This window comes from Protobothrops mucrosquamatus, unplaced genomic scaffold (genome assembly GCF_001527695.2).
Source record: "Protobothrops mucrosquamatus isolate PMUCROS unplaced genomic scaffold, P.Mucros_1.0 scaffold4785, whole genome shotgun sequence".
Taxonomy (NCBI): domain Eukaryota; kingdom Metazoa; phylum Chordata; class Lepidosauria; order Squamata; family Viperidae; genus Protobothrops; species Protobothrops mucrosquamatus.
The window spans coordinates 18,886-30,689 of NW_015390675.1; the positions used below are offsets into that span (position 1 = coordinate 18,886).

At 37.8% G+C, this 11,804-nt stretch overlaps 1 protein-coding gene across 1 annotated transcript in view; it reads left to right on the forward strand.

The window, feature by feature from the left end:
* Positions 1 to 4,503: 4,503 nt before the first annotated feature.
* LOC107299308 (alpha-catulin-like) overlaps positions 4,504 to 11,804 on the forward strand; it is a 9,670-nt gene continuing 2,369 nt past the window's right edge. The window contains exons 1-4 of the mRNA XM_015828670.1: positions 4,504 to 4,599; positions 6,797 to 6,986; positions 8,466 to 8,653; positions 9,083 to 9,202. Coding sequence (XP_015684156.1) covers positions 4,504 to 4,599; positions 6,797 to 6,986; positions 8,466 to 8,653; positions 9,083 to 9,202 — 594 coding nt within the window. The remainder of the gene's footprint in view (positions 4,600 to 6,796; positions 6,987 to 8,465; positions 8,654 to 9,082; positions 9,203 to 11,804) is intronic.

Consider the following 11,804-nt stretch of genomic DNA (forward strand, 5'->3'; position numbering starts at 1 on the left):
CCCCACCATCCAGTCAGAGCTGAAGAAGCTTCTTGGATGAGAAGTGAAATGTCTTCAAAGGAAAACAAAGAAGCCCAGTTGCACCTTTGGGTTTAAGGGGAGAAAGTACATTTAAATTTACTGATTTAGCAAATGTAGATTTACTCTAGATTTCTGGATAATTTTCAAAAGAGTGTAGCAATAAAAATATGTTCTGTGACTAAAACTGTAGTGTGAAATGAATGAGGCTAGGAAGCATAGTCATTGGTTTTTAAATAGGAGAACTATGAGCTCTGTTCAGTTCTGTTACATAAAGTAATTTGGACTTGCAAGTTCTTTATATATCTAAAGAATTAGCATTTTAGAAAAAAAGATGTAACTTATAGATGTACATTTTGAAAAGATAACGTTTTACCTGTTGATTGACATGTTCCTTGGTGGATAATGAAGAATAGAACTCTAGTGAACTTTGACTTTGTTCAGAAATTGAATTTGCCACATCTTTCAAATGGCTGTTATGCATAATATATATGTTTTTGAAAGTGGGCGCTTCAGGCATAATTTGATTCAGTGTGTCTATAAAATAACTTGGTTTCAGTTATGAGCACCAAGAAATCTGGGGGGGGGGGTTTTCAGGCCCATGGACAGAATATGTGATTAGAAACAGGTCAGATGTTTTGTAAGGATGAAGTCTGTATGTATGAATGTGAAAAAGAGAAAATATAATCTCAGATACAGCTTTTATTGGATGCTGAATTCAATTATGCTGAAATTCAGCCCCAGTTCATTATAAACTGAAATGATTAAAAATGCATAGATGCAAAATATAATGTCCACTTGTTGCATTTATTATTATTATATTGTCAATGAAGAGATGGTTTTGCCATGGAATTGTTTTAATATCCATGAAACACATTAGGAAATAATTGTCTCAAAAATAGTATTCAGATGACATTCAAATCCTTTTCTTTTTTAAAAAAAATACTAGACATATTTTTGGATTATAGATATATCAGTAGTTATCTGTTATGAACTCTTAAATGAAGTTCTTTTAATTAATCTAATTCTAGCCATTTGGGACAATAAATGATGAAAGATTATTGTTGCACTTGTGAGTTCAGAAGGATATTTTTCTGGTCCCCATTTAAAGATAGGCATGCTGAAAAAGATGTTGCCTTGTAACTCAGACTGACTTCAGTAATACTGTTGTTGCCTCCATTTCCAGTAACTGCACAAACTCAGCTACAGTTCTCTGAAATAAGAAAAGATAAGATAAATAAATACAGATAAATGCAAGCATCAGCAATGCACTGTTGCTCATTTTTCACTGGAGCTGTTTAGAAAAGATGAAAGGAGGATTTAAGAGGTCGGTGAAACTGAACTCCACGTCCAAACGTCTTCTCAAGGACAATATAGAACCCTCAGGATAACTGGAATGCATGATCACAGGAGAGAAGAGTGAATAGAATGTATTTCTGATTCTAAGGCAATGGCCATTGTCATTAGATGAAGTGGAATGTTCTGATGGTAGGAGCAAGCATGCCCACTTTTAGTTCAGGGCAAACAATCTTCCCTGATTGCTTTCGTTATTCATTGTTCCAGAAAAATATCTTAAATATAAATATGTGCCCCAGAGGTGCCAGCATCTAGCCCAGGGCTTTTCAACCTTTTCACCCATTATACCACTTTTCGGATATGGCAACATCCGAGTACCACCAGTCGCCTAGCAAGGTGTCAAAAACTTGATGATCCCCCCCCCAGAAAGGAAAAAAGTGATAAAGTACAGGTAGTCCTCGACTTACAACAGTTTGCTTAGTAACTGTTCGAAGTTACAATGGCACTGAAAAAAGTGCCCCCCAAGCCACAGCCGAGCAAGACACCTGCCTGCCCGCCCGGCCGCACTCTTCCTCCGAGGTTTTCATTGTTCTGAGCATTTCTGTTGGGGATTGGCAGTGGAGGTGGGGTGGGGGTGTTTGGTTTTTATTCCCCCCGTCTGCTGGGTGGTTGCAGCAGGTTTTGGTCACTTCACATGACTCTGGGACACTGTGACAGTCATAAATATGAATCAGTTGCCAAGCATCTGAATGTAAATCACAAGACCCTGGAGATGCTGCAACATTCCAGCTGATTGGCGCTTCTTCTGGGCTCAGCAGAAGCTCCAGGATCAGCGCCGAGCTCCAGCTGGAGCCTGGTGCTGATCCTGGCGCTTCCCCTGAGCCCTGACAGCCCCAAAGAAGCGCCGATCAGCTGGAAAGCGGCACTGATCCTGGCGCTTCCACTGAACCCTGACAGCCCTGCAGCTCCAGCCGTCTCGCTCAGGCTTGTGCGGTGCTGCCACCGGTTCAGCTCATTCCCCTCCCCTGCTACCACTTTTCTAGGATGGTCGCGTACCACCTGCCAGGTGCCAGTGTGCCACAGGTGGTACCCATATCACTGGTTGAAAAGCCCTGATCTAGCCAACCTTGCCTGATTTCAGTTGATCAGCCCATGTTAGTATTTGAATGAAGGACTGCTTCAGTTTTCCAGAGTTGTAAGCTAGACTGAGTTTGTATGGGGGGAGGGGGTCCAGAAAATAACAGCAAAGCATTTTCATATTGTTGTCAGCAAAACTGGATTGTCTTGAGGGTGTCTTTATAATTTGAAACAAAATCCAATTCTATACTTGTCTAAACAAGATTTACAGATATGTTTCTTTTAAAAATAATTAACCCCGTTAATGTAAGGGTTATTGTAATTATGTCCCTGAGTAGAAAGGTGGGTTTTAAATTGAATGGACAACATTTTGGAGACAAGGGCAGCAGTTAAGTTTTTGGTGGGCCTGAATGCACAGAACAATTATATCTGCTTCCCAAAAGGGAACTGCTATACATTTTTGCAATCACAGTAGAGAGAGTCCCAGGGAACATAAAAAAAAAAAGCCTCAAGCCTGCAGGTTTTCTCCTCCCTGTGGCAGTAATACCTATTTAATATTATTTTACAGAAAGAATCTACCACACCTTTCAATGAATTTGCATTGCTTTCTGCAGTTAAAAACAGCTTGGGGCAGCAAGATATTAATACATGCTATGACAGATAACATTCCTAAAGGATAGCGGCCTATGTTTCAAACAAGGAGAAGGTATAATTAAAAATCTCATTGGCAAACCCCTCCTTCCAAGTGTTCCCCAATAAATAGGCTGTCACCAATCACACTGCACCTCCTGCCATGAACTAGAGTGTTTTCTTGGAGAATTTATAGCCTTTTCATTAAGGATTTGTCCCTTCAACCATGCTGTTTTTTTGTGATTGCTTGAAGAAGTCCCTACAGTTTTCTTGGCAGGATTTCAGAAGTGGTTTGCCATTGCATCCTTCCTAGACTGACAAAGAGTGACTGGCCCAAGGTCACCCAACTGGCTTCATGCCTAAGGTGGGACTAGAACTCATACTCTCCCAATTTCTAGCCTGTCGCCTTAACCACTATGACTGTACCAAACTGGCTCAATCAGCCATGCTTTAGGAATAAAGAAAGCAAAGGTCTTTCAGTCTTCCTGCCCCAAGCCGCAAAGTATAATTTTAATAAATGTGGTGACAAATATCTATGTTTGTGATTTTACCCCAATTTATTGCTACTGTAGCATGTTTCTCTAGGCCAAAATCTGCGCTAAAAAATTCTTACAATTTTTGTCAATGACTGAATTTCAATTTTTGATTTTCCATAAACCTTTAGGTCATCCATATAAAGCAAATGTGAGGTTTTATTAGCACTTTTTGCTGTTTGACAGCCAACATTTATTTTTTTCAAAATCACTGAAAGTGGGATCATAGCAATGACACATAATAAGGGTTATAATCAGTCACCCTGGAATATGCCTCTCCTAATGTTGGTATACTTTGTCATTTCCAACCAGCAAGTCTGTCTTCCACTGCTTCATCATTTTTTCTATAAACATTTCAATGGCACCAGTTGTTTCCAAACATTTGATTATTGTAGAAGGAGTAGCAGAGCCAAGGGGAAGAGTAAAAAGAGGGAACAGCTTACATAGCCACAAACAAACTTAATTCTTTTATCCATCCAGCATTTATATTTTTAGCTGATGTTGGTTTAGAGCTTTCCAAAACTAGATTGTTTCCTTTTTTGTCTGGTTTTCCATTTTCAAGGTTTGGGAGAAGTTTATCTGTCAGTCCTGGCTGTGTCTCACTCAGAAAATTCACAGAGGTAGCCCTTCATAGCTTTGTGAATGCCACTGTATTGAGATCATTTTGGACAACCTCGTTGTGTTTTTCTGGATGCCATATATTTGGGACACAGTAATTTGTCCCATTGAGTCTGACATTCTTATAATCTTTTGCTTCCCCAGATTCCTGGTTTGATATTTCTTACAGCAAAATAGGTTAGTAGAATTGAACAGTATAATTTCATTCTATAGGAAAGCTGGGGAATGGCATTTTTAAATATTCTTATATATTTTAAAAACAGAAGGGAAGTTTCATAGACATAGAAAATAGCACAGCAGGACAATTGTGTAGCAGAAAACAGAGATAAAGATGGAGAAGAAACAAGCATGTAACCGAGACAATAAAAATGTCTCAATTTGGGAAAAGAGTGTGACAAATGCTCAAAATAACCCCCACCTTCATTCCGTATGGTATAAGACCGTGGTGGTGAACCTATGGCACGCGTGCCACAGGTGGCACGCAGAGCCCTCTCTATGGGCACACACGCCATCGCCCCAGTCCTAGGCCTTGAGCTGGATTTTATAAAACCTTTTTGCTTTAGGCTTCCGCCCCCTTGTGCAAAAAAAAAAAAAAAAGGTTCAATCAATCAATTTTAACTTCTCGCATAAAAAAAGATCTTGCAAAGTTAGAATTGATTGATTGAACTTTTTAGTCCCACCCAGTCTGCAGTTACCACCAAAGCCACGCCCACCCAATGAGCCACACCCACCCAATGGGCCATGCCCACCCGGCACCCAACAATACATAAGTGGGTTTTGGGTTGCAGTTTGGGCACTCGATCTTTAAAAGGTTTGCCATCACTGGTATAAGACTATTTCCCTTTCAAGACTGCCATGGAGTGTACCTTGCAATGGGTTCAGGATAATGCTCTTCTGAATTTTGAAACAAGGATCTTGTCCGGGTCACTGGCTGATTTGTAGTAAATAGGTTGTTAATAAATATATAATGGGGACAAGCTGCATAATCCATTTGATCTTTGGTGTTTAAAATGCTTTGTTTCAGAATTGAATTGGCTTGTTCTAATTCCATAGGCAAAAAAGATATCTCAAGAAAAGCTGTAGAAATATAATTACCAGGAAATGTTTTTTTTTACTAGATGGAGTCAGAAATATCTACTATAATTAAAGGGGTAAATCCGACTGGATCATGTAATCATTTCAGCCAGCAGTTACAATTATTATCCAAATTCTAGTGACTTCTGCTTCTTTCTGGAGCATTGTATTCCAGTGAGAGACCTGTCTTGAAAATTTGGATTGGACTTTCTCTTTTATTGCTATCTTGCTGTATGAACCCAATTGAACCCGCTACAATAATTTGGTGCAAGCCTTAATTATAAAGTATTTAACAACAGTTGGAATGAACTGTTGAACTTGAGTAAAATAGAAAGCTTATATAGCCGAGTCCAATTTCTGCCCTTTGGGATATGTAGAAAGGGCATTTCAAGCTCCAGAAGTTTGGAAAACCTCCAGAGTATTTAACAGTTCTGATTTGTTTGATGGTGTGCCCTCAAACTTGGGAAGTTTGGAAAATACAAATATTTTAGATTTAACTTGGGAAGTTTGGAAAATACAAATATTTTAGATTTGGAATACTTTATCACTAGATCCTCATTATTAGAACAAAGCTACCACATCATCACCATAGAAAACTAATTTCATACACCATTAGGCCAGTGTAGGAGGATGAAAATCTAGGCTGTTTAAACTAGCCACAAGTGAATTTATGTATACATTAAACTGCGCTGGAGGTACTGCACAATCCTGTTTTACTCCTGTACTCATTGATATTTCTTTCATTTTATGTCCTTGGTCAGTGCATCTGACTTTCATTCTTACATCTTTATACATTCTAAATATTAGTAGAAGCAGACATTTATCAGTTGTGCTAGTTCTAAATTTGCCCATGGTCTAATCCTGAAAATGAAGTTGAATGCAGCCTTAAAATCAGTGAAAGGCACAAATGCAGATATTGCAGCACTATATTATGGTCTCTAGTGTAAATTTATGTTCCCCAAACTCTGCCTGTTTATCACTCAGAATAGATTCAGATTGAGGTCAGTCTGTGGAAGTTCATCTGCAGGTATATTTTACTAATCATTTTAGACCTGGCAGGAAGGGGGTAGGGGTGAAATTAAGTTGCGAATATAGATGGACCTTTTACAGTTACTCCCTAGCATATTTTATAGATGTCTTTTTAGTTATATCAATTTGTTTTTTATATTGTTTTCTGTTCTGCTTATCAGACTTGGAATTTTAATTGAATGTTGATTTTTTTTGGGGGGGGGGGTTGGCTGGGTTCTGCCTAAACTCCCTCACACAAGGAAAGGCATTAGGACGGAGAGAGGGCGAGTTCTGATGTATAAATGTTGCATAAATTATTAAAACAACAAAAATTAAAAGACCTCAAAGGAACTAAGAAGGAACATTTAAGTAAAATTAAAATAAGAAGACACTCTAGCACTGGCCAAACCACATGCAAGGGATAGGAAAAGGATTTCATAATCTGTTACTCAGCTATTATTTTGAGTGGAACTTCTTGGGAATAAAGATACCAAAACAATATTTAACGCATGGTTTTGGCTGTCATCTGTTTCTGTTTCTAGATAACAACTCTGATTAACCATAAAGATAAGCCAAAGAAGTCGGATAAGACATTGAAAGCAGTCCAACAGGTGGGCCAAGCGGTTTACCTAGCTGTTGGAAAATTTGTCATGGTGGGTGAAGCTATAGCCAAAGAAAACCGAGAGCTGAAAGAAGAAATGAAGGCAGCCTGCACTGAAGCAAAGCAAGCAGGTAGGTGAAAGTTTATGAACCTAAGAAGCAGGGCATCATTTGCTATAAAAATACCTGCAAACATTTCAATTTCTTAAATGTTTGGAGAAATACCACAGGAGATTATTTTAGATCAGACATCTCAAGTTTTGCTGAAATTGTATTAACACCAACTGTTGATCTGTGGTATTCAGTAGGAAAGCATCATCACAAAGAAACTGGAATAGACACAGTTCTCATAAATATCTGCTGTGATTTAAAACAGTAACTCTAATTATAAATTTATTGGTTCTTTGGAGCATGAATTGCAGTTCCTAATTTCTCAGAATGTTGAGTGATGTGAGCTGGACAGTATTCTAGATGCTTCATGCTTTAAAATGGGACCAAATTCTTTTCGATGAGGAGTATTTGATGATTACAACAGCCTTCTTTCTCAAAATATGGACGTTTACAGAAGAGGAACTAATTGACAGGGCGATTAAAAAAGATATACCACTGTTCTCCATATTTTGTAAGCATAAAAATGACTAACTAGGACATATAGGTAGTCCTTGACTTACAACAGTTCATTTAATGACCTTTTGAAGTTACACTGGCACTGAAAAAGTGACTTATGATAGTTTTTACACTTGTGACCATTGCAGCAGCATCTTGATCACATGATCAAAATTTGGATGCTTGGCAACTGGCTCGTATTTATGACGGTTGCAGTGTCCTGGGGTCAAGTGATCATCTTTTACGACCTTCTGACAAGCAAAGTCAATGGGGAAGCCAGATTCACTTAATAACTAACTTAACAGTTGCAGTGATTCACAACTGTTACTAACTTAACAGTTGCAGTGATTCACAACAACTGTGGCAAGAAAGGTCATAAAATGGGGCAAAACTCATTTAACAACAGTCTCATACAGCAACAGAATTTTTGGGCTCAATTGTGATTGTAAGTGAAGCACTATATATATATTAAATAGATCTACATATGTATATGGTCTACTCAGTAAATTTTCATATTTTGTGATGCTGTAACATTAATGAGTTTCCTTGGTCCCCAAATCATAATAAGACAAATTATAAACGTTTTAAAATAAAGGTGAACAAGCTTACTTCCTGCTACAACATAAGCAATGTCCTACTGTATCAGACAGTAGCCTATTAAGTCCAGCAGTCTCTTTTCCTGGTGGTCCCCCATTGTGCAAGAAAGCCCATTAGTCTCCCACAGATGGCTTTCAGAGGCAATTACACTGCCATCAAAGCTAATCACTATGGATCCCCAGGATTTCCCTGAATTGGCCCAACACTTTTTTGAAGTCAGCCAAGCTGGTAGCCAGCACCACATCTCGTCATAACCAGCACCACCATCTCATTGATAAAAATAATGCACAGAATTTAAAATTCTCTTTCTGCTCCACTGATGGCCTAGAGCTCTTTTGTAAAATACGGTTTTTAACCAGTGGATTCTGTATTTGGAGCAAGGCTGAACTAACTACTTTTTGCTTTTAGGTGAGACGATTGCACAGCTTACAGACATTGCAACCTTGGATCGTCCAGAATCTGATGGCCAGATAACAATTTTTACAGACAAAACAGGAGTGGTAAAAGCTGCAAGGCTCTTGCTTTCCTCGGTTACTAAAGTATTGGTGTTGGCTGACATAATAGTTATTAAGCAAATTATAGCTTCTAGAAACAAGGTAATTATGATTTTGTGAATACTGATTGTACATTTTGCAAACAGTTTTATATTGTATATTATGGAAGTGACAATTAAATATTTTTAACTGAAGTTGAGTTCAGTACATGGTCATTGTGTGTGTGTTTGTGTATGTGTATGTGTGTACATACATTTTCTTATTAATAGGAAACCTAAGTGCTAAATTTAAGCTAGATAATACGTAATAGATATGCATAGCTATTATGGGAGCAATAAATAAGCCTTTCATCCAGTAATACATAAAGTTAAACTGCATTGTGTATAGTAAGAGTACATAAATAATCTTGACTGTATGGCCATGCAGAACTAGTTGCATCTTAATAGAGAAAACAGGAACTGATTTTGAGAAATTCTAAATTTGTCTTATCAGTGATACATCAATCATTCATGATTTCAACATATTTAACAGGTCCTTATGACAATGGAACAGTTAGAGAAAGTGAGCAGTTTTCAGGAATTTGTGCAAATATTCAGCCAGTTTGGAAATGAAATGGTGGAATTTGCCCATTTAACTGGAGATCGACAAAATGTAAGTACTAGACAAAAGTCTGTCTGTTCAATGCTTTGTAGAAAACAGTATTTATTTATTTATTTATTTATTTTATTAAATTTATATCCCGCCCTTCTCCTTGCGGACTCAGGGCGGCTAACAATCGGGTAAAAATACACAAATAACATTACAAGTTTAAAAATTAGTTAAAAAGGAAATATTTAAATTTGATCTAATTAAAATATAATTAAAACCCCCTCTAAAAGTTTCCCCTAGGCCAGTCCCGCANCTATAGTCAGCGATGGGGTCAGCTGACTATGCCGAGGCGCCGGCAGCCACAGCCACTCGGTCTTGGAGGGGTTGAGCCTGAGTCTGTTCCTCCCCATCCAGACCCGTACGGCCTCCAGGCAACGGGCCATCACGTCAAGGGCATCGTTGGGGTGGCCTGGGGTGGAAATGTACAGCTGCGTATCGTCAGCGTACTGATGTGTGTGTGTTTGTGTATGTGTATGTGTGTACATACATTTTCTTATTAATAGGAAACCTAAGTGCTAAATTTAAGCTAGATAATACGTAATAGATATGTATAGCTATTATGGGAGCAATAAATAAGCCTTTCATCCAGTAATACATAAAGTTAAACTGCATTGTGTATAGTAAGAGTACATAAATAATCTTGACTGTATGGCCATGCAGAACTAGTTGCATCTTAATAGAGAAAACAGGAACTGATTTTGAGAAATTCTAAATTTGTCTTGTCAGTGATACATCAATCATTCATGATTTCAACATATTTGACAGGTCCTTATGACAATGGAACAGTTAGAGAAAGTGAGCAGTTTTCAGGAATTTGTGCAAATATTCAGCCAGTTTGGAAATGAAATGGTGGAATTTGCCCATTTAACTGGAGATCGACAAAATGTAAGTACTAGACAAAAGTCTGTCTGTTCAATGCTTTGTAGAAAACAGTAGCAAAAATTACCTCATTCTCAATTCTGCCTTTTTACAGAAAGGCAGAATGGTCACCTGGTTAAAAACGTACAATTGGTGTTTATAATGTGTGCACCCAATCTGCAGTTTATTGAGTATTGTAAGACATAAAAGTGCCTCTGAACAGTGAGATTCCATCTGAGCTGTCACGGTTAATAACCATAAAAGGTATAATACCACTGACTTTAGTAATACTAGTGACTTTTAGTCTCAGCATCTGTCCTAATTGAGCCATAGCAGCAGTGTTTTCTCCCAGCTGTGAAGTACTGGCAGTCTTGGATGACCCAACATTTGCAAAAGTACAAAAGGAAAAAAATAAAGCAGAAATATACTGGGAAACTACCATCGTTAAATAAAAAACAAAACCCCCACAATAGGCTGAGTATGGAATGCTGACTGACCATCAGTGGGAAAATGTTCATAAATAGATTGCTGGGTCAGCAGAAATTCTTTCTCAGCATGAAGAGCGTGGTGAGAAGTCTGCAAATAGCTTCCCACTTGAGCATCTAAGACTGCCTGCCAGACTTTGCCAGCAAACTACTATGCTGAAGAAAAGCACCTTGATTTTGTGACAAAATGAGATGTTTCTGACAGACATAAGACACTAATATTACTTAAGCAAAGAGAAAGCCCCCCCCATTTAGTTCCAAAAAGGTGTTCCAGATCCTTAGGACATATCATATTGTTGCCTGGCCCTCTGCTGCTATCTACCTTGAAGAAAGTGGTAAAAAAGTGTGGTTACTTTTCCTGATCTAGACGAGCAAACAATTCCTTTAATTGTTCTATACTAGCAAACAACTCCTTTAATTCTGTTGAAACCAAATCTAAATTGTTAGATCTTTTGAATTCCTTCTCTGTAACTTCTATATTGTAAAAGAAAAAATGTTGTGTTATATCTGTAGAATGTTTTATATTGATAAATCAGAGATATGAGACATGTCTCCTTTACTGACTGAAGCTATTTCAGCTATCATTCTCATTCTACTTGGAATTCTAAGAATTAAGTAGAATTAACATCTTCATCGTCGATTAACTTGTCCAACAAAGGGATTTTGAATGTCGAAGGCTGGGACTTGTACTTTGGGTGGCATGCTTATCTTTTTATGCAGAAAAAAACTGATAAAACCTTTAGAAATCATATAATAAGGTCTGCATTGTTAAGAGTTTGGCAAAAATACTTCTTTAAGTTTAATGTTAGGTTACCACTCTGGGTGATCCCGTCGCATATTTTTCAAGCTATAACTAGAGGAGTGGTGATGGAGGGACCTACCTATAAAGATTTGTTATACCAGAGTGGTGGTGGTAACTGGTGCCTAAAATCAATGGATGTGTTAAAGCAAAACAACCCAAATTTTTCTTGGCTTTTGTATGGACAAATTCAAGATAGATGGCGAATTGATAAAAAGACTTCTTTTGTTTTGGAAGATGGGATTTTTTTGAAGCAAATAAGAAATGGTGCCAAAGCTCATATTAAGAGGATATATAATGTTTTATTAGAATTGGACTCAGAAACTGAACTAGTTAAAGACTGTATGATTAAATGGGCTCAAAATATAGGAGAAACAATACCTATGGACACTTGGGAGCTGATCTGGGTGAGAAATGTGAAGTTTACACAAGCACAAAATTTACGTGAAAATTTTTATAAGAT